The 24274-nt window shown below is 34.7% G+C and overlaps 1 protein-coding gene and 2 long non-coding RNA genes across 3 annotated transcripts; 1 reads left to right on the forward strand and 2 right to left on the reverse strand.

The window, feature by feature from the left end:
- Positions 1-6213: 6213 nt before the first annotated feature.
- On the reverse strand, positions 6214-11907 carry LOC307158591 (E3 ubiquitin/ISG15 ligase TRIM25-like). Its single transcript, XM_079871304.1, has 6 exons — positions 11264-11907; positions 8960-9055; positions 8641-8874; positions 8008-8167; positions 7553-7600; positions 6214-7025 (listed from the first exon to the last, which is right to left on the reverse strand). The coding sequence occupies exons 1-6, from the start codon at positions 11840-11842 to the stop codon at positions 6505-6507; spliced, it is 1638 nt and encodes a 545-aa protein (XP_079727430.1). The 5' UTR covers positions 11843-11907; the 3' UTR covers positions 6214-6504.
- Positions 11908-13585: 1678 nt separating this feature from the next.
- LOC307161259 lies at positions 13586-16644 on the reverse strand. The gene is made up of 3 exons (XR_013821703.1): positions 16495-16644; positions 14585-14679; positions 13586-14036 (listed from the first exon to the last, which is right to left on the reverse strand). It is a non-coding gene; the product is annotated as an uncharacterized lncRNA (long non-coding RNA).
- A 2253-nt stretch (positions 16645-18897) lies between these two features.
- On the forward strand, positions 18898-20663 carry LOC307161199. The gene is made up of 4 exons (XR_013821697.1): positions 18898-19276; positions 19439-19527; positions 19778-19851; positions 20243-20663. It is a non-coding gene; the product is annotated as an uncharacterized lncRNA (long non-coding RNA).
- Positions 20664-24274: the final 3611 nt, after the last annotated feature.

The following is a 24274-nucleotide window of genomic DNA, read 5'->3' on the forward strand; positions in this document are numbered from 1 at the left end:
GACTCTAAATAGGTACATTACTGTAAAAATAATAAATAATCTAGGGACTATTTTTGAAGAAACTTGAGGGTTTTAGAACTCTAATTCAGATATCATAGATGCTAAAAAAAATAAAATAATAATAGTTGTAATAGTTGTTCTCTAATAAGAGAGGATAAGTTACTTTGCCGGACTAGGTCCGAATAGATAATTGGGTAAACTATAGCGATTAATTAATGACTAAATTAAATATTTTTTAGGTGTTTCCATTTGTTAAAATAGCAAAAGAAAAACTTTCAAAAGGAGATTGATTTTGGGAAACATATTTAATTTCTGAATTATTATTAGTTAAAGAAGTTACCAGTGTGATTATTGAAATGTTCCTTTCATGTATTGTCTAATTGTATTGTCTAATGTCTGTATTTGATATCTGAGAGGTGACTGCGGGTCTAGTCTATCTAGGAATACAGTAACAGTGCTTGTTTATTTAGCCCGGCTTCCAGAAATGAAATATGAAATTGTTTTGTTGAGAAAGGTCTTCAACATGTTAAAATTATTATGTAGGGGGCATAAAGTTAAAACCAAGACCAAGAACAATGTAACTCAAACATGTTAAATTTAAACTAAAATGAATCTAATCAGTTAAGACATTTCAGTGAAATAGAATATTTGCTCATAAAGCAAAATTTAAAAAAAAAAGCTTTCTTAATTCAGAATGAAGTTACAGATTTAATGATCTGGATCAATGGATCCATTATGAACTATTCCGCATTGCCAACAAATAGAGGCAGGACATGTTATGTCCATCAGTTAATTCTGGAAAAATAGGATTTTAGGATAGGTAATTAATGATTAAACAGCACATCAGCAGCTAAGGCTATTCTCATGGCAAGAGCTTGGGTTAATTTTAAAGTAATGACATTGTTTTGAAACAAAATAATACAATTATTGATATTTTTGTTAAGGATAAAAATTAAAGATTATAGAACTTTGTTGGTTAGATTTTATTACACAGATCCTTAAATAGATCTTACTAAGTAAAACAATCGCCTGCTTGAATTAAAAGCTAGCAAAATAAAGTTAAGAAAAATGGTTAATCAGCAGTATCAGCCTGTTAAAGGCCTAAATAGATCAATGTGATTCGAAATTTAGCAAAGGATAATGAAACTTGACTCAAAGTTATAAAGGCAATGTACTATGGTATGTTTAGTTTTTACTAAAGATAGAATGTTGGGAAGGAGATGAAGAAGATGGAAGATGGTATGTGTATGTAGTAACGTTGGAAATTGGTTGTATTTTCATTACAACTTAGGATGCTGATTGAAGGAATATTTGACAGGTATTATAATGTAAAAGATGGAACATGGTATGATTAGAGATATCAGGTGGTATTATAGTCACTGACTTATAATGGGATGATTTGGTAAAGGTAAATTAGTTTGCAGGTAAATCATGCAGGTATGGAATAATTCATTAGAGTAATTAAAAATCCAGATATATGTATTTGGTCGTATAAATGATTACGACCAGAGAGGGGAATGTGAATGGATTTTAATTGATCAACGTTAATTAATCAACTAACATTTGTTTTTTTTGCAGGAATAACATTCATATACTTTTAATGGGTCAAAACTCTTTGGGAAAAAACTTGTGATTTTGAGTATGTGTTGGGTAAAAATAACATAGTTATGGGAAGTGAAACTAGACAAGTCTGTTAGAACAAATTAAGTCATCATTAAAACCTTGTGATAAGTAATCACAAGATCAGAGTTTGCTTTACCTAGTAACAGAGGGGTTTGCATATGAAGAACCAATCAAATAGTGGGGAAATTATGTAATGCAGCATGAAATTTATGCCATACCCTGATTCTATAAAAACTGTTGTATATGTGTTTTTCGGTGGGATTCTCAATGGAATTTGTCTGAGATCCTCCGGCCTTGCTTCTTGGGAGAGATTCCCTGAGAACTGCTCGGGAAGATCTCCTGGCCGTGATTAAAGCATTTAAAGGACATTTGCAGATCTGTTTGTCAATTTATTCCTGCGCAGGAAGCTAGTTTAGGAAGGAAAACTAGTTTAGGGAAATCGAGTCAGAAAGCTGGTGATCTATAGAGTGGGGACGTCGGGGACGGGAACCAATAAATAGAGCCAGGTAGTCCGGTGATCTATAGAGTGGGGACGTCAGGGACGGGAACCAATAAATAGAGCCGAAAAAGTTAGATTAGGTAAGATATCCAAGTGAGGACGTCGCCAGGAGACGAGACTCAGATATCAGCTACCCGAGTGGGGACGTCGCCAGGAGACGAGACCCAGGTAGTTAGGTTTAGGGAAAATATCCACGACAACCCCTTCTTGACTTTATAACTGGGCCAAAGTTCAAACACCCGTCAAAATCACATGATCGAGGGGGTGACAACTTCGAAAGGCAAAAGTTCTGCCAAATGCATAAATTATTATAACATCCTCTTCAAAACACATGATCAAAGAATAGCTAGGTCAATAGGGCAAACCATAACAACATATGCCTAATGGACACCGGAAGGTCAACCTGTCAAAACCACATGATCGAGGGATAGGGAGGGTCAATAGGTCAATCCATAACAATTCAGGCTGGAAGGACGACCGGAAGGTCAAGGTCAACCGGAAGCCATCAATCAAATTTTGACACATGGTATATCATAATCATTACTTACATTTAAATAACTTAAAGGCAAAGTCTTGGTGATTTTACTAACCTTCCTCTCTGTGTCTCTTTTAGATGAACGTCCGTCATCCAATAAATGTGTGATTGAATCCTCAGACATCCATGCGATAACAGTTTTTCAGCAGGTCTCTCAGTATCACTGTCTAATCCAAGTGTTGAGTGTTCATTACATTCCTCTTTTTCTCCATCAGATAAAGACTCTACGTCTGTGACACACACCTCCTGTTTAGTGCCAATGTAAAATCTCAACATTTTCAGTTTTGTTTGTTCATACAGATATCCAGCAGTGCTATCCAAGGGAATTTGGTTTCTTTTAAAATCACAAACATGAAAAGTGAAGTCTGTTTCTGGACCTTTTGGTGACTGTCCACTCGGGAAAAAAAGGTTCTTTCTCATTTCCATGATTTGTAAAACAGTTGTCTTTTTTTCAACCGTCACATGTCTAGTGCCACCACCATTACTGGTCCTCACTTGTTGGTATCCATTACGGCAGATGTGAAGCCATCCAATTTCAATTCTTCTGGAGGTTTTTTCTGCAGATAAATTTTTGTGTGTTGCCAATACATTTATGTTTTGCTTAGGGAAGACACATGGTTTAACATTCAAAGTTTTAGCTGACTTTGATCCCAGTTTCCCTGCTTCAATTTCATCTCTCAAATTCTGTAACAGAGATTCTTTATGTGAGCAGGACGTTGTTTGTTGACAGAAGGAGAGGACAGCCAGTTGATCACCATATGAATTACCGGTAATATACTTTGCCATTTGCTCATCAGTCATGACAGAGAGGACAAACTTGTCAATCTGAAAGTGCAGAGAAGATCTATTTTTTATAGATTGGTTCTTGAAAGAACATAAATGCACTCATGAACTCATAATATGTTAACACAGTCTAGATTTATTAATGTGTTTTTTTTTTACAGTAAAGGTCACATCACTTTATCTACATGCCATCCTGGTTCTAAAATGGGGCTCAATATTAAAGGAACACGCCGACTTTTTGGGACTTTAGCTTATTCACCGTATCCCCCAGAGTTAGATAAGTCCATATATGTACCCTTTTCATCTCCTTGCGTGCCGTAACTCTGTCGGACGCACACACCGCTAGCCTAGCTTAGCACAAAGACTGCGGCTCCAGCTAGCATACTGCTCCCAATAAGTGACAAAATAACGCTAACATTTTCCTATTTACATGTTGTGATTTGTATAGTCACACTGTGTACAAATAACAAGGTCACATGAGCTGTTTACCTCCAGTCTTTGTGCTAAGCTAGGCTAGCGGTGGGTGCGTCAGACAGAGTTACGTCAGGCACGGAGATAAAAAGGGTATGTATGGACTTATCTAACTCTGGGGGATACGGTGAATAAGCTAAAGTCCCAAAAGGTTGGCGTGTTCCTTTAACATTCAGGGTATAGGTAATCTAACTAGCTTGTAGCTACTGGTAATTACAGTTGAGTGAATATGTTGGTACCCACGCCTGCAGAATCTACAACATATTTAGCATTTAAAAAATAAGAGGGATCACAAAAATTGCATAACATTTTATTTAGTACTGCCCTGATAAAGCTATTTCACATGACATATGCTTACATCTATTTCACATACATAATAACAATGCCTAATAGTTAATATGAACAAAATAAAAACTGAATTATACCAATGAAAGGGTTCATAAGTTCACATCATCTTGGTTACTTTGATATGTTGCTTGTTGATGATCAATGACTGTTTGTATGCTCTGTGATAGTTGTATGTGTCACACCCCTACTTGTACCTGTCCACTGGCTACCTGTAGCTGCTTGCATCAAACTTACTTTTCTTTCAAGAAAAACAACAACGAGAAAACAAAAATGAATTGAAAAACCGTAGAAGCTGAGTGCAAAAACTCGCAAGTTTACTTTTCTTTTACAAGTTTTTGCACTCAGTTTTTTTTAAAGTGAATGCAATTTTTATATTTATTGAGCTTTTTACTTTTTATGAACGTGACATTTTTGTGCACTTTTCTCTTTTTATGTTCATATTTATAATTATATATAAATATGCATGTGTAAATTTACATAATATTTACACACACACACACACACACACTATAAAATATACAAGTATAGTTTCAATAAAGACCCAACTAATACTGTGGAAAATTAAAAAAATATAAATGTGTTTAAAACATTGTGTTTTTTTCTACTAGTTGTGTTTTTTTAGATCAAAATGTATTTATTTAGATTTGCAAATGCTATTTATTTTAATCAAATGTTTTTGTTTAATTGTTTATTTAGTTATTTGCTTGTTTAAATCAATTTGTATTAATTTATATTAATTAATTTATTTTGATAAAATGTATTTGTGTACGTAATTAATTTAGCATTTTTATTATTATTAATTATTATTATTAATTATTATACAGAACTAAACATAATTATTATTAATTTTGTTTAGTTCTGTCAGATCGATTAATCGCAACTAAAGTTTGTACTAATATATATATATATATATATATATACAGTATATATATACACACACACACACACACACACACACAGAGAGAGAGAGACATCTTGCATAGAGTGCAACACCAAAGCAAACGCCCATGCATAGTTTTATTGTGGATTTGTGGCCTGACATATATTCATATTCATATGTTCATGAATGTGTATTGGGTGCTTTCCAGCCAAAACAAACTTTGTTGCATTATTTTATTATAATTATATATTTATAATATTATCACTGCTGCTTTGAAACAATCTGTATTGTAAAAAGCACTATATAAATAAAGGTGACTTTGATGAATATGTGAATAAAACAGCTGCATTATCACATAGTAATCTGTCTGAAAAGAGTTAAAGTCCCCCTGCAGTCAATCATTTTATCCCTGAAAACTCACATTTGATCACCAAATTGACACATTTAAACGCTTTTTTCCTTGAAAAAAAAATTCTTCATGCCTTAAAATAGCTTGAATGTAACACTACACCCTTGCCTAATTTAGTATATGCGGTGCTATGAATATGCAAATTAGCCCCACCTCCACTCACTCACAGCTCAGAGATCCACTCGGTCAGTAACTCAGAACATCAATGGGAAAGGCATAGTTCATCATTCACCCGCTATATTGCTAAATGTACCTGATTTTTCATATCAACTGAAAAATATACCGGGATAACATGGCATCTCTTGAGACTGAATTGCTTCAGAGAATAGTTAATGATATGCTAAAGTCTGCCTGTATGTTGATGTGATTGGTTGGTTACAAGGTAGATTGTGATGTCAGAAACACCAGCGATTTCAAACCATGTTTTTGAGACTGTCTTTGGTTCACTGCAGTTTGTCTTAAAGCATATTAAAAACACCACATAGACATGAAAACAACATTAAAAGCTTGATTTTCACCACAGGGAGACTTTAAAAATAAACAAAATGTCAGTATCCAGAACACCAAATCAAGACACTCTGTGTACTGTACATCAAAAACATCAAAAGATTATAAATGTCCCTGAGCTTGTATCATTACTTCATAGAAAAGACAAGTTTCTTTAATAATATTATATTATGGCTATATTTGGATTATATAAATCTTAACATCTTATAAATCTTAATCTTGTGAATTTGTTAACATTAGAACGAAATAGCCTAACATTGTTGCATCTTGTTTACTCACATTTTGAGGTTTACAAAAATCATGTGAAAATGTAAGAGACTCTAAAACACTAAAGTTCAGCTATATTAATGAAAATTAAAATAAGAGTCTCTGTAACATCTCACTGTTACTGATTTATCAGCTCAAAGCATTATGGGTAAAATCTCTCTACAGTCTATTCTGAAACATCATCAACTCAGTTTCACTGATGATCCAGAGCAAACATAAAACCCAGGATAGAGCGTCTGAGTGAATGTGGTCTGGACTGTGTGGATGAGGCTCATTGTGTCAGAGACGCTGTAGAAGGACAGAGTTCCTGCACTGTGATCCACATACACTCCTATTCTTCTGATGATGGACTTTACAGGGAGAACAGTCTGTATGTTATTGTGCCAGAATGTGTAACTGGAGGAAGAGCAGAACAAACTCCAGGACTGATCATTATGTCCAAATCCACACTCATAACCCTGTCCCTTCCTGCTGATGCTCTTATATGACACTGATATATACACATATTCACCACTCCACTCAATCTCCCAGTAACAGCGTCCACACACACTCTCTCTACACAACACCTGAGAATAACAATCAAATCTGTCTGGATGATCAGGATATGACTGTTGTGTGTCAGTGTAAGTAAACACTCTGTTCCTCTCAGACAGACTGAGGCGTTTATACACTGTGTTCAGATCCAGAGTCAGCTGATGATAATCTGATGGAGAGAAAACACATCAGAATCAGGAATTATGAATCTGTCTGATCTTTTAATGTATCTGAACAATGTATCATCAGTGTCTCAGTACAGCTGATCAGATATCCTGTGCAAATCATCATTTACATGATCAATTATAAAACTCTTCTATCATGTTTCACGAGTTCACACTTACATATAATTTGAATGGGTAAGTTTAATGCGTATATGGCGTGCTGTCCGGAGGGAGGGCTCCGAGCTCGGAGTTCGGCCCGAACCCAGAGTACTCCCCCCGTATGTAAGTGTTTAGTACTAGAAGTGTGGAGAAGGGGTGGTGGAGGGATGCTGCAAAAACTGTCAATGGAATGAGGTGAGACTGCTGAGTATATATACCTCTCACCATTGATTGCTGAGTGCTCTCCACTTGTGTTAATTATCTGAACGTGCTCCTCCCGAACCTTGTTAATAAAACATCATTTATTTCTCCTTCTACAGGAAGAACATGAACACACTCAGTGAGTTTTTCTGCTTGTTTCTCAGTGACTTACATTGTAGGAAGTCGTTCCTGGTCTTGGGATTCATGTTGGTGAATGTGACTGTGGAAATAAACAGACATGAACAGTGTGAAGAGAAATGACAAGATAAAATACATCCATTTCTAAGACGTTTCTAATCTGATATTAGATGATGCAGGACTCATTTCTGAGAACAGAAGAATCTCCAGATGCCTCATATATAAAACACACGTATCGGATTCAATCCTAAATTTCAATGGATTTCAATTTCAATACATACATAAGTATTTATTACTTCTAAACCATCAAGGGATGTTTGTGGCTGTCCTGTAGAGTTGATGCACTTGAATTAAAGATGAACTGTGATTTATAAAGTGGGATTTTATTTGTGCGCATGTTTTATAAATCATAGGAATATTTCAGAAACTGTACGCTCACATTTCGGATCATTCTCCACACTTCTGTATAAACGAGGCGCAGGACTTTACCTCTATCAGAGATCTTCTTGATCTCCTCTTCGCCGAAATCCTCCAGTTCGTTTCTCAGCCGACGGACAGATTCTCTCACGCCATCAAAAGAGGAGAGAGAACTGAAGGAAACGTCGGGTTCGTCTGTAGATTCAGGAGGTGCTGAGAGAGACTGGAAACTCTACAGAAAACAGAAATCAAAACTCATCATCTCCACACTTCAGCCAATAACCTGCACTATATCAGATCTGAGCGGCTCTTGTTGACTTCACTTCTCTTCAGTGACTCGCTTCAATCCAGCACTTTCACACAATCAGCACATTCTTCTCATATTCATCATTTAATGCTACAAACTCTAGGATTTCACACTTACACTCCTTGTGAAAGAGAAAGTACTGTACTTGTGACAGAAATAATATACTTTAAAAATATGTAAGTGCAGATTGGCTGTAATGTTTTCAGAAACTTAATTGCATGTTATTTGCAGTTAAATGAATGTGGAATAGTTTAATGTTGTTATTAAATGCAAATAGCTGAGCTTTAGAGTGTTTTTTTGCCCTGCTTAAGTTCGTCTCATTCTGCTCTCATGAAATGTTTCTCTGTGAGTCTCTTGCTCAAGTCCACTATGATCCAGTTCTTCTAGATCTCTGTTACCTGCAGGAACTGGATGTGATGGTGTGTGTGTGAAAGCTGCTCCAGCTCAGCGTCTCTCCTCCTCAGATCATTGATCTCCTGCTCCAGTCGCTCCAGTCGTCCTTCAGCTCGACTCACTGCAGTCTTTTCCTGATCTCTGATCCGCTGTGTCGCCTCAGAGCGGCTTCTCTCAATGGAGCGGATGATCTCAGTGAAGATCTTCTCACTGTCCTCCACTGATGTGCGTGCAGAGCGCTGTTACACACACATCACAATCACACAGTGAGTTCAGTGAGTCCAAACTGAGACGTCTCACACTTCTCTTCTTCTCCAGACTCACCTTATGAGACTCCACAGCCTCTCTCAGCTGATGAAGATCTTTCTGTCTCTGCTGGATTCTCTGACGGATCTTCATCTGCGTCTCCTTCAGCTGTTTCTGGAGGACAAACCAATGACAGGGAATGACACATAAAACTACTGTCACACAATAAGGGTTAAAGATCTAGCATGGCAAGTTTATACTGAAGGTTCAAACCACAGATCAGTGAAGTTTGATGTTATTGACGTCATCATCTTTGATTTGGGCTCTGCGTACATGAGTTGATCAATGATTTGATTTGATTTGATTTGTGAATCAAAATTGGTCCTTTAAAACAGTGCATGTAAATAATATTCTTTAAAAGAATATACTTAAGTGTAGGGTGACCATATTTTAGTTTTCAGAAAACAGGACGGGGGCGTGGTTTGGGGAGGCGTGGTTAAGGGGTGGGGGCGTGGTTGGGGGGTGAATGCATGAAAAAATACTTGGCAAATGCATTCACAACCTTGCAACTAACTATGTTATTGTACATAAAGTAATACATCCTTTCCATTCAATGTTTGGCCCGCAACAATAGAATACTATTTTTTTTTAAAAAGTTTAGCTTTTAACACCTTTTACATGACACTATTTCTTTTCATGGCCATAGGTTAAAAATCTACTACTAAAATAAAAAATCTACTACACTATTTCAGTAAGAAAATAATTTCAATCCTCCTGATGTTCTCTTGTAGCCTATACTTTCTTTATGTGGGCTTCTAGGTCGCTAGTACCTTTATTTGACACTGACACGTATACGTGCCAGCTTTGCAGTTCATGTATTCTGCTTTACACGGATCCCGACCGAAACGAAAACACAGGAATTTTCTCTGTAAATCATCTGTGAATTTACATTTGGGCTGGTTTTTTTTTACGCTGTTAGCTACTTACATCTTATCTCGCACTTGACCGTAAAGTGAAGCGTCGAGTCACGCTGCTAAAATTCTTTGAACGTAAAGTCTGCCTACTTTGATTTGATTGGTCATTTCAAATATTCTGACACTGACTAGCAGTGACAGACCAATGAGGCTGAGATGAACACACACACACACACACACACACACACACACACACACACACACACGTTGTCCTACTGTTAGTTTAACTGCTTCTATTGTTCTAATTTGTAAGTCGCTTTGGATAAAAGCGTCTGCTAAATGAATAAATGTATATGTAAATGTAAATATATTAACTTATAACCCTCTGGGGTCGACAAACACACCGGAGCGTTTTGCTGGATTCTCTTCACATAGCAGCAAAATAGACTTAAAATATTCCGTCATTTATGGTTATGAATGGTCTTTTTTATGTGTTCACTTACAGTCGAAGCAAAACATTGTGCTTTTGTGAAATAAAGAAAACAAACGGTATTATTTCTGCCTCTCTGTCTCTGTAAACTTTTTTCTGGAGCACGTCTCTAAACTTAAACAACACTCAGCGAATACTAGTCACACAGGCATGAGCAATATATCTTTATAAACATTTAAGTGTCTATTTTTAAATTATCTAATTCAAAACGAAAACAAATATTCTCTGTTTCTGTAATCTGTATGAAAAGAGAGAGATTTCAGTCGTTCTCATGGCAACTCATTATCTGCTAATGTGAACACAGCCCTGTTTGTGCCGAATAGAGTGTAATGACACCTTTGCCATTAATATGTTTATAAGCAACTGAAAAAAGCACAAATGTCAGGGCATGTCAAAACATCTTAAGGGCCCTAAAAACATGTTGGACCCCTAAGGGTTAAATATTGAATAACACACTACAGTTGTAATTATAATCAAGTACTTTACATGTGCTTTAGTATGTCAACACATCAAAATAAGTGCACTACTTTAAAGCATGGAGCAAAAGAGTCACATTGAAATATTAAAAATTATTAAAAGGTACTTTAAAATAAAACCTTAAATTTGACATTAAAAATTGTATTTATTAAGTGAAACAGTCATGAAAATGTACTCTCTTTAAGTGCACTTAAATGGCCTTTTATTTAATTAATATTATATTATCTGCAAGTACAGTTTTTTTTTTTCTTTTCAATATGCTTAATTTGAAGTACACTACAAGTGCACGTTAGTACAATTAATCACACTTCGTTTTTAAACCACTTTTGTACCCCGTTGACTTTCAATGTATAGTGTAAAATAGATGAGACATTCTTCAAAATATCATCTTTAAAATCTACAGAAGAAAGTGAGTCAAATCGGTTTGGGACAACATGAGTAAATGAGTGAGTAAATGAAGACACTTTCATTTCTGTGTGATCAATCCCTCTCAGCTCATACCTGTGTCTCTGTCCTCTGTGCTGCAGTTGATACAGTTTTGTGGTTTTTATGTTCATACTCTTTACACCACACACAAATGCATTCTTGATCAGTGACACAGAACATTTCTAGCTCTTTATCATGTTTACGGCAGATCATGTCCTGCAGTCGTCCAGTGGCATCAATCACTTTGTGTGGTTTACGAGAGTGATATTCCTCATGACGGTCAAGATGAGTTTGACAGTAAGATTCCTGACACACCAGACAGGACTTGACGGCTTTGTGTTTTCTTCCAGTACAGACGTCACACTGCACGTCTCCAGATCCAGCGTAACAGTCAGCAGGAAGTTTAGTCTTCTTCAGTTTCTCCACCAGTTCAGCCAGAATGGTGTTTTTAGCTAAAGCAGGTCTTGGACTGAAGGTCTGTCTGCACTGAGGGCAGCTGTAGACTCTCTTCTCATCCTCCTGATCCCAGCAGCCTGTAATACAGATCTTACAGTAACTGTGTCCACAGGGAATAGCCACTGGTTCCTTCAGGAGATCCAGACACACTGAACATGTGAACTCATTCTGATCCACTGAAATTCTGGCTTCTGCCATTTTACTGCATGAATACAGAGAGACACAAACACACAACAGCTCAACAACACTTCAGTTTCTGTTTCCCTGAACTGAGTAGTTGAAATAGTTGGTTCTGTGTTTGAGTGACATGTGTAAAACAGGAGTGTCTGTAAAGCAGTTTAATTCCTCATTCCTGATCAAGGAGAGTCACTTTACTGTGTTTACTGTATGTGTCCTTCAAGTGGAGTCGAAAATATCATAATTACAAATTCCGAGCTCATGAATGACTGAGCGAAGATTTAGGCTACTCACGAATGCATGTTTACTGTGTCAATGTAATTTCAATGTAAAAAATGTATGGTTCTAAGATAATACAGATCATGCTAGCTAACATCATGTATTCATTTATGCAGAAACAATGAGCTCATTAACCCTTTTCCCACCAGAGTCTTTAAAAATAAAATAAAATTGCAACTGTCAAAGTTTTTGATCATTTTCACAAAACTCTCATGGCCCCCAGAATATTTTTTTGATTGAATATCTGAACATACAATATATCAAAATAAATAACAGATCCTCTGTAGATTTAGGTATTATTTTTTTATCAACACTTAAATGTGGGTAAGTTTCATAAAAACAACAACATTTTAAACAAAAGCTTAGAAAATTGTGTTTGTTTTCAAAGACTACAACGTGCATAAGCAATGCTTTTATCGCTTGTTTCTGCTTCTTTTTTTCCTGTGTTTTGATCAGGAGATACTGTACTCTTTCAGAAGATGTGTGATAGCGCCCCCTCCCATACAGAAATGTAATATATGTCAATATATGTAAATTACATATATAATGTTAGTGCCCATGTATGTCTGCTGCATATATGAGAATATATGCAAAATTCATATATGTAAAACACATATACATATATGAAACATATATTTCAAAATATATCAAAAATGGCCGTTTTCATGTAAGTGCCATATATTTTCCCGTATATGCACAAAAATGTGAAATATATGTAAGACGCATATATGTATACACGCATATATGGCGCATATATGTATACACGCATATATGGCGCATATATGTATACACGCATATATGGCGCATATATGTATACACGCATATATGGCGCATATATGTATACACGCATATATGGCGCATATATGTATACACGCATATATGGCGCATATATGTATACACGCATATATGGCGCATATATGTATACACGCATATATGACGCATATATGTATACACGCATATATGACGCATATATTTATACATGCATATATGTACTTATTTCTATAGTACATACTTTCACATGTATTAGGGATACAAACCTTATATCTGAATGCCTTGAAATTAAATGCCTATAGTTGGAGATTGTCTATTGTGTGAATACCAAATATAGTATTTTAATACAATAATGCAGTGTTTTCTTTGTCATTTTTGACAAATACATCCACAAAGTACCATAACCATATGCCACAGCTTTAAAAATGCATCAGTATCACATGCATGTACACTGTAAAACTTTTCACTGTAAATTTACAGTTAAATACTGGCAGCTGGGTTGCTATCCACATACTGTATTTTTACAACACTACTACAGTAAACAGCATTTACAGTACTCCACTGTAATTACCAAATACAGCATATACCACATTTTACATTAAACTTGTCGACAGCAATAAATTGTATTTTTACAGGGAATACTGCTTTTATTATTACATAATTAAAATATTATACTTTAAGGTTTCATAAGAGTAGTCACACTAGGAAAAAGAAAACATTTTCTGGGTTTTAAAACATTTATTTAGTTAAATTGCCTTCTGTGAACATGTTGGCTGAATTACTTTTTAAACATAAAATGCAATTTTAACACTTAAACAGGTAACAGTTAGCACTTAATTAAAGGAATAGTTCACCCAAAAATTTAAATTAGCACATGATTTACTCACCCTCAAGTCATCCTAGGTGTATATGACATTATTCTTTCAGACGAATACAATCAGAGTTCTATTAAAAAATGTCCTGGCTCTTCCAAGCTTTATAACGACCATAGTCCATAAAAGTGCAAACGAAATCCCATTCAAAGTCTGCAAGGTTTCGCAGAAGTGAGGACACCTGTAGGCTTACAGTGGTGTTCTTGTTTTGCACAACTTGGCCAGTTTTCTTTGAAGTTACTTGTCCTTTCTTTGTTTTTGATCCACGTTCAGGATTGATGTCAAGAAAGCGTCTAAAAGGCAGAAAAAAACAACAATTAAATATTATTAACTGAGTGTATATATTTTGACAAAGAGAGACAGCACAAAAGCGGTCTAAAACTGAACAACATGAAAAAAATAAAATAAATGCAATGTTGGATGTTGTGAAAAAAAAAATGCAATGTTGGATGTTGTGATCAATAACTGATATTTTTTCTGCCCTGGTAAAATACATCAACTCAATGTGTCTGTTTACATGCACACTGTCAACTAACTAAATTTTTGGAAGTGGGGTTGCCAGATTTAAAGTTTTATTCTACAACTTTTGTCTACTCATCACCCAGCTCATTAACAATATCATGCCCTCATCCGGTGCCATCAGAGTATCAGTGGAAAGGCAGTCTTTAGACTCTCCGTTTATATAGAGCACACACTGCCAGAATCCAGCCCAAACCTTTGTGACCGAAATAATTTAACTTAATTGCAAGCCTTGCAAGTTTATTGCATATATGACAACATGATTTACCAGACTAAATGCATGTTTGCACCAAAAAATTTTAATTCTGTCATTATTACTCACCCTCAAGACTTTTGTTCATCTTCGGGACACAAATGAAGATATTTTTGATGAAATCTGATAGTTTTGTCCTTCCATTGATATCAATATCATTGCAACTGTCAAAGCCCAGAAAAGTGGTAAAAACATTGGTAAATATATAGCTACAGTGGTTCAACCTAAATATTATGAAGCAGGGTTTCTGCACATTTTTTAAAGTCAAATTTAAGGCTTTTTAAGACCTTTTTAAGACCCGAAGAAATCAAAATTAATACCATGCATTAGGGGTGAGCAATATTGACAAAATATGTCTCGATCGATATTTTCAAAGTTTTCTTGATAATAATTAGATAACATTTTACGGATTGTGCTTCTGTGCTTGGTGCCATGGCTTGTTTAGGCCTGTTGACAGCTGACTGACAAAGATATTCATATTCTATGCAGTGGTCAGTTTACAGCAGTGACAGAAATTAACATTTTTTATTAAGGTTCAAGGGGCATTTTCACCTATATACGGACATTTGTAGATGTTTCAACAAGATATCTTTCACATCTACTGCAGTCAGATTCACCCGTGTTCACTCTGAAGGAATCACTCACATGGCTGGGCACTTGTATGACACATCAAGGATGTTAAGAGGCTAAAAGCAGGTTTAAAAATTGAAGTCAACAGGGTGCAAATTTTAAAAAGAGGATAACACGGTGTAGGCAACACCGATTTTTGTCGTTGTTCTCTGTATTGACAGCACTCCAAATTTACAAAAAAATTAGCTCAATGTTAAAATTGACCGGAGTTCTCCTTTAAGGTTGCACTAGTTACATGGATTATTTAAACAATGTTTTTACTAGCTTTCTGGGCCTTAAAAGTTGCAAAGACGTTGCTGTCTATGGGTGGTTCAGAAACCTCTCAGATTTCATCAAAAATATCTTAATTTGTGTTCTGAAGATGAACGAAGGTCTTACAGGTTTGGAACGACATGAGGGCGAGTAATTAATGACAGAATTTTCACTAATCCTTCAACTGAAAACAACTTGCACCGATATATCTTAAAATATATGACTGCCACTGTTTTATCTCAAGATGCACACCAGTAATGTTTTTTTTTTTTTTTATGATACATTATTATAAAAGCTGCTTAAATACCCTAATTTTATTAAGGCCTAGACCTGGCTTAAGCTAAGCCCTGTATGGAAACCAGGGCCATATTGTTCATACCAGTAGTCAACATAATAAATACTGTCAAGTCAAGGTTAGTGACACAATTCAGTCTAATATATATATATATATATATATATATATATATATATATATATATATATATATATATATATATATATATATGTATGAATGGCAAATATGCCAATGACTAACCTCTGACCAAACTCAAGGTGCTGCCTCTTCCTGGTACTGCAAGCTGAAGTTATAGGAGGAGGCAAACAGCGCTGCCAGGCCAGTGATGAAGAGGCTGTGATCCTTCACACACACCTTGACCTTCCAAACTTAATATCCAGCACTGGTTGCTTAGAGATTGACCTGTAATGGAATAAAAAAGAAAATAAAAAAAAAGAATAAATAAATAATATTAATAATTAAAATAACTACTGTGGGTTCCACTGTGGTTCGATGTAGTTGTCTATTCATAGTTCTATGAATTAAATTTTTCAACTAAAAATTAAAATTGGTTAGAATGCTAAAATGCACTGGCATATAATTTTGTTTGTTTTAAGCATAAACTCACTTAATTTTGACTTATTCTTTCAGAAAACAAGACAATTTTTACGTGTCTAATAAATGCTTCTTCATGTAAGAATTGTAGATATCTGGACTGGAAACAAAATAAAAACACTAATTAAGAAAAACATATTTTGCAGTAGGGTGAGTAAATGATGGCTTTTCATTTTAGGTTTCATCTACCCCTTTAATGTTTACATACCAGGAAATAAGTCGTGGACTTTCTGGCAAATGTAGATTGCTGGACATCAGCGATGCAAATTTCTGAAACAATTTTTAAAAAGGACAGCACAACCTTGATCAACAGAACCCAAAACATAAAACATATTACAAATTAATGAGATTTGCTGAATAATCTCTACTTATCTGCTTGAAGGATAACACCGTCTAACTTCTTTGAATTAGGGAGTAACTTAGTTGTAGGACCATGGGATGGCAATCAGGAACAGGCCTACTACATTTGAAAACAGCATTAGGAACATGGATTTTCATGTGCTAGCAAAATTCTGACAACGATTCAAAAGCACGATCACAGAACTGACAGAATTTGACAGCATTTTTTTTTTTTTTTACAACATAGACTATAACTGTAACACTACTTAAAAGCACTTACATTAACAATGGCCATCAGATTACAAAGCCTAAAACGAAAAAAATATCAAATGCACGTCATGCAAATAGCATGGTAAAGGTTGTCTATTATATGAAATGTCGAAGTTAACGTTACTTGGTAAACAGGTGGAACAGAGTCAGTGAATTGCTTGCGCGGCCACGGTAGTAAACCGCGTTCGCAAAATCAAACCAAATACGTGAAAACAATGTAGAAATGCGAACGCAAAAAAAAAAAAAAACTTATATATTGGCTTACCGTATCACTCAGTTGAACAATTCTCCATCTTCTCAAACTCTAAATCCCACTTATCGTCACGCGCAGGTTAGATTATTCAATGACAAATTCTTCCATCCGTCTTCAGGTAGCTGCTACCGTTAACGTCGTCCATTTTCTGCTGCGTCACAGGCAACTAATGTTTGAAACACGAACCGAACCGAACCGAACCTCAAAAAAGCTTTAAAATTGCTCACAGATTCGCAGACATTGTTTATCTTGATAACAGGAATGATTATTTGTTCAGTTGAATCCCGCTGACAAAACGAGTTTGCCTGTTGTAGCTGCCTAACGTTACTGTCTGCTCGCATGACGCGTCACATTTGAACTGAATTGAGCGCGAAAGAAATCAATCCCACAATGCAATGCCTTTTCAGTCAGTATGATGGTAACGAATTTATCAGGACGAAAACATAAATGTGCTGTATATTTACAGCTGTTCTGTAAAAGATACAGCTTAATACTGTAGCCTATTATGGAAATACAGTAGCCTACAATTCTGTAAGAAATTCGTTGTAAATTTACAGTAAAGGGTTACAGTGTATGTTTACATACATTTATTAAATATGTTGAAAACAAATATGTATGTCACATATTTATAATTAATGTTGTCCATATATGCGAGAAACCAATACTATACTGTAATATATGCAGATATATGGTATCATATATGGATGAACTCAAATATTTTCTTCACATGTTTGGACACATACATGTTCATATATGCTGCAGGCATATTTTGTGTTCTCAGATAAGTCAAATATATGTATAGATATATGTTGCAGTCATATATTGTGTTCTCAGATAAGTCAAATATATGTATAGATATATGTTGCAGTCATATATTGTGTTCTCAGATAAGTCAAATATATGTATAGATATATGTTGCAGGCATATATTGTGTTCTCAGATAAGTGAAATATATGTATGGATATATGTTGCAGTCATATATTGTGTTCTCAGATAAGTCGAATATATGTATAGATATATGTTGCAGTCATATATTGTGTTCTCAGATAAGTCAAATATATGTAGAGATATATGTTGAACATATATTGTGTTCTCAGATAAGTCGATAGATATATGTTGCAGGCATATATTGTGTTCTCAGATAAGTCGAATATATGTATAGATATATGTTGCAGTCATATATTGTGTTCTCAGATAAGTCGAATATATGTATAGATATATGTTGCAGGCATATATTGTGTTCTCAGATAAGTCGAATATATGTATAGATATATATTGCAGGCATATATTGTGTTCTCAGATAAGTCGAATATATGTATAGATATATGTTGCAGGCATATATTGTGTTCTCAGATAAGTCGAATATATGTATAGATATATGTTGCAGTCATATATTGTGTTCTCAGATAAGTCAAATATATGTATAGATATATGTTGCAGGCATATATTGTGTTCTCATACAAGTCAAATATATGTATAGATATATGTCATGCTATTTAAAATATAAGTACATATATGGCCATATATTACATTTTTGTATGGGCTACACTGTTAGCCCGGATTTTATATCTAATAAAGAATTTAATTACAATTTAATTAAAATATTTAAGTTTGATTGCGTTACTAATAAAATATAAGTAGATTCTACTAATTTGTGTACATAATTTGAATGTGTGAATAAATGTAAGTTAAAAAGACTCAAATTATGAAGTTTTTCTCCTGACCACGCCTTCCACGCAGTGGTTTGATGCTGCGAGTCAGGTAACGCCATTTTGTCGTGTGTGTGAATTCAAGGAGCTGTTGATGAGAAGTTGGAACATTTGTTTTAGCAAGTTCTATGGACGTTTTTCCCGACATTTACCTTTTTATCGTTTATTTGTTTTCCGTTTGTGAGCAGTGAAAATCAATGTTTGTTTGTTTTTTAGCTAGCTAGATTTCTCACTCGCGTGCAGCGGACATCGCCGCGCTTGAACCCCTGACCGGCGAGTTCGACGTAAGTTAGGCTACGTTGTTTTTTTGTATTTTCCTTCCTATTGTTTCTATTTCACTGTTGTTGAGACGGAGAGTGTAACTGTTTGAACCTCCGGCCGGCGCCGAACAGGACGAGGATTGCGGCGCGAATACGGTGGTGAGTGCAATAATTTAAGACCATATTTTATTTCAACACGGCTATTGATTAAAAGAGTAAGTTAAAGTTAATTAATGGGTTGAATACAAAAACGTATGGATGTACTGTTTTATCTAAGTTCATAGCCCTCTTAACGACAGACTATCTTATTTTGTGTTGCAGGTCAAGAAGAGATGCTTTGGACCTGCAAGTATTGCCCTCATAACTGTGAAAAGAGAGCACATCTATTTTAAAATTGCAGGCTCAAACATGTAAGTTATACATGAACAGAACAATTTCTTTGTTTACATCTGAAATGTATGTACATTTAAATCACTTTATGCACAATGTTCAACTTATCCGGCCTCCAGATAAGTAGGCCTATGTCATGTAAGTTTATTAAGACATGTTCTGAGGCTGATTGGTGTATTCATCTGCATACTACACAGTGCACAATTACATGTAAACCAGAAAGTCAGGTGCTATTATAAAGACTATAACTTTAATGTTTGCTCCTCACAGAAAAGTTTTCAACGAAAAGCTTTGACATCAGCCTGATGGTACTTCAATGGCCAGCTCTTTCTACAGTAAACCAGGTATGTATAGGTGCATTCACGCCATTTTGTAATACCATAATTATGAGATTCCAGCTTGTAAAAAAGCGCTGTCGTTCTGGTAGAACTCGTAATTGCAACCTGTAAACTGGGAATTTTCTGAGGGTTCCTTATTTTTACCACGTGACTGTTGTACCACCCTTCTGCTGCTGATTCATTTAGCCGTTGACAATTTTGCCTTAAAAATGCATAATTCCCAGTCAAAGAACATGAACGGCTCTGAGTAAAACGTCACATTTTATCATCTCGGAATTACAGTAATTACGACATGGCGTAAATGCAGCATATGACTTATGAGTATTTGACAACAGAATCATCTTACATGATAATATATTTGTCTATCTTTATCTTTAATCTTTTTCTTCCTCATTAGGATGCAGCTGACAAGGACTCTTACAGACAAACTCCAGTGAGAATCCTCTGCGTTGATCAAGAAAGTCATCAGCTTAACCCATCTAGAGTGATGATCGATTTGGAAGGATGTTTGGTGATGGATGAACTGACCAACATCATGCCTTTTGTGTCCTTTTTTCGGACTGATTTACGCCCTGCCCTGGAGTACCCTAACTGTATGAAAAACTTTTTTTTTTTTTTTCAGCAGGTAATGTTTAGCCGGGAAAAGGTGAGCTGGCACCTAAAATTAAATACTGACAATACTGTGAACTCATTTTGGTGCAATTTGTTGTGATTGTCTTTTCATGTTTTATGAGGAAAATGTATTCAGGGCATGTAAAATTCATGTTTTGTTGTATTTCAAATGAAAATTAAAATAAAACAGAAAATTGTATGAATGTACTTTTATTTGCTTTTTTTCTTAATTTTCTAGTTTAAGTAACCATTACTTAATTATTTTAGGGCAACCAGTTTGCTCACATTTTTTAAGTCGTTGGGCTAGTACATTGAACTTAAATATACTGTGTGTAATAACTGCAAAGTAATTGATATTACAAAACATTTTAAGTTAAATTAGCTAAATTTTTTTAAGTTACCATTACTTAATTATTTTAGGGCAACCAGTTTGCTCACATTTTTTAAGTAGATTCAACTTGTCCGGGCTAACAGTGTACTGTATAACAGTGAAAACACTGAAAACGTCTCAGGTTACTCATGTAAACATGGTTCCCTGAGAAGGGAACAAGACCTTCAGCGTCAGCTCCTGAAGTCACATGTGCAACTTAGTCCAATCCTGATTGGTGCAACCTCAACCCCTCAATTGCTAAATAATTAAAATTGCTAGCCTATTAATTTAAAATTAAACAGGTTTCAATTTAGGCTATTATAATGGTGTGTTGTATGCAAACAGCATTGTTAGTGTACAGTTTATTTATTTAGCCTTTACCTCAGATTACATGTATAACCAAATTATCATCTGGAAATGTATGATCTGTATAACAGACTGCTGGGATCAGGAGGATGAGAAGAGTCTACAGCTGCCCTCTGTCAGGTTTCGTACAAACGAAGCAGGCAAGATGGTAAGTTTGATATTTTAATTTGCAGAATGGATCGGTACAACGTAACAGGTGAGTAAACAGTAAGTTGAATATCAGATGATAGCTTAACTGAAGTGTAATCAAGTCTCTCTCTCTCTCTTTCTCTTGCAGATGATGATGGAGTTCCTTAGAAGACGGAATGATGACTGGCAGAGAAGATTGGGATCGTAGGTAGGAACACAGGTAAGTATAATTGGATGAAGCTTAACTGAATGATAACAAAGTCTCTCTTTCTCTTGCAGATGCAGATGATGAAGATTCTCTGAAGATGGACTGAAGACAGGCTGAAGAAGATCGGGATCGACGGTAAGTATGCCGGTAGGTGAAGTAGAGAGTCTGTGAGTCATGAATAGATGTGTATCGACGAGACCAGACAAGGAGTGAAGGGAAGAGTGCTGAATATAAATGGGTGAGATGACGAGGTACAGGTGATGAGAGTGAGTGCAGGTGTGCGCCAAGGAGGATTCTGGGGAGTTTAGTGCAGAGACAGATGAGGAAGACAAACGGTGAATGTGACACCCTCAGTGCAGACAGACCTTCAGTCCAAGACCTGCTTTAGCTAAAAACACCATTCTGGCTGAACTGGTGGAGAAACTGAAGAAGACTAAACGGTAACACTTTAGAATACTGTATCTTACTTACTGCATAACTAATAAGTAATTATTGAAGAACTAATAGGTAATTATTCATTAACTACTTCTTCACTACTGTTAACTACTAAGGAAGATGTGTTAACTAATCAGTATGTAATATATTTTTATGATTGTGTTAAGTAACAGTTAGTTAATCAATAAATAATGAATTCTGTCATAACTCTTGAAGAACTACTACTAATTATCTACTAATTAAGGTTCAAGAAAAATAACTAAGAAGTAACTACTAATGAACAGTCATACAAAACTAACCTCAGATTAGTTTTTATATTTTATATACAGTACTGTGTGTGTCTGTTTTCCTCAGCATAGAATGCCATTGAGTAAATTCATGTTTGAGGCAATGACTGAGGGAAACTGAAAATATAGGGAACTTATTAGTAATTCATAAATAATTATCAAATAATTCTGCAGGAATTACTTAGAACCTGGAACAGTATTCTAAAGTGAGAATATAGGGAACTCATTAGTAATTAATAAATAATTATCAAATAATTATCCAGGAATTAGGCTACTTATAACCTGAAACAGTTTTCTAAAGTGAACATATAAGGAAATTAATTGGTAATTAACAAATAATTATTAGATAATTCTTCAGGAATTACTTGGAACCTGGAACAGTATTCTAAAGTGAGAATATAGGGAACTCATTAGTAATTAATAAATAATTATCAAATAATTATCCAGGAATTAGGCTACTTATAACCTGAAATAGTATTCTAAAGTGAACATATAAGGAAATTAATTGGTAATTAACAAATAATTATTAGATAATTCTTCAGGAATTACTTGGAACCTGGAACAGTATTCTAAAGTGAGAATATAGGGAACTCATTAGTAATTAATAAATAATTATCAAATAATTATCCAGGAATTAGGCTACTTATAACCTGAAACAGTATTCTAAAGTGAACATATAAGGAAATTAATTGGTAATTAACAAATAATTATTAGATAATTCTTCAGGAATTACTTGGAACCTGGAACAGTATTCTAAAGTGAGAATATAGGGAACTCATTAGTAATTAATACAGAATTACCACATACTTCTGACTCAAATCAAACTTACTGTAAAAAACACATTATTAACGGTATTATCTAAACCTTTGTAAAATAGATAAGTTATCATACATTATGATACATTTTGCTAATTAAATAAAAAGTTTGCTTATTTGCAGATCAATATATAGCCTTGTCTGCACTTATCTTTCTTATTAGTGCTGAAGAATGACTAAAACTGGCTAGAAAATAAAATAAAAAACATTGATCAGTGCTTTTTACTTTTCAAGTAATTACCTTTGTACTTTTACTAAGGTAATTTTGAAAATGAATAGGCCAATAGTTTATCATTTTACTGGAGTAATATTTTATTGGGTTATCTGTACTTTTACTCAAGTACTTGATTTGTGTACTTCATCCACCACTCCACTGCTAAAATAAAACGGTTTATTGTAGTAACCACTGTGTATGACTGTTCATTAGTAGGTACTACTTAGTTATTTTTCTTGCACATTAATTAATAGATAATTAATAATAGTTCTTCAAGAGTTATGACATAATTCATTAGTTATTGATTAACTAACTGAAACTTAACACAATCATACAATTATATTACATACTAATTAGTTAACACATCTTCCTTAGTAGTTAACAGTAGTGACTTAAGTGTTAATAAATAATTATCTATTAGTTCCTCAATAATTCCTTATTAGTTATGCAGTAAGAAAGATACAGTATTCTAAAGTGTTACCGAATACTCAACAACCATTTATGAACACTGTTGATTCAAGTCACACATTTAAGCTTTTCAAAAGCCATAGTAGTGTACATTACAGTCTCCAGTCTAACGGTATTCCAGACTTCAACATTTTATGATTCAAAATAGCTGAATAACTAACCATCTGAGATTTCGGTATAGAGATAAAAGTTAGGATCATAATTTTCAGGAATATTACAGCACAATGAGTGCATATTAGCACTGTTTGTTTGTTTTTGGCATCTGATAGAGCTTTTGGACTTGGAAACAGACTTACCATCGGACTGAAACACAAATGTTTTCAAGTTAAGTAAAGATGGACATTTTTAATTAGTCAAAATGTGATTTTTTTACATTGATTTATTTCGTGGGACATATGTGTTTCCATGCATTTTGTTGAGATGTCTTTTCTTGTTTATCTATTGTATATACATGGTTGATTATTCATGTTGCTTATGTATTGTACTATTTTTTGTGTATTCATTGATATTAATCAATAGTTAGCT

This window comes from Squalius cephalus (assembly GCF_949319135.1).
Source record: "Squalius cephalus genome assembly, chromosome: 1".
Taxonomy (NCBI): Eukaryota; Metazoa; Chordata; class Actinopteri; order Cypriniformes; family Leuciscidae; genus Squalius; species Squalius cephalus.

Coding starts and splice junctions, on each gene's coding strand:
- LOC307158591 (XM_079871304.1), bottom strand. CDS start 11,842: ATGGCAGAAGCCAGAATTTCAGTGGATCAGAATGAGTTCACATGTTCA. Junction 8,875..8,959: donor AGGCTGTGGAGTCTCATAAG/GTGAGTCTGGAG, acceptor TGTGTGTAACAG/CGCTCTGCACGCACATCAGT. Junction 7,601..8,007: donor CAAGAAGATCTCTGATAGAG/GTAAAGTCCTGC, acceptor TTATTTCCACAG/TCACATTCACCAACATGAAT.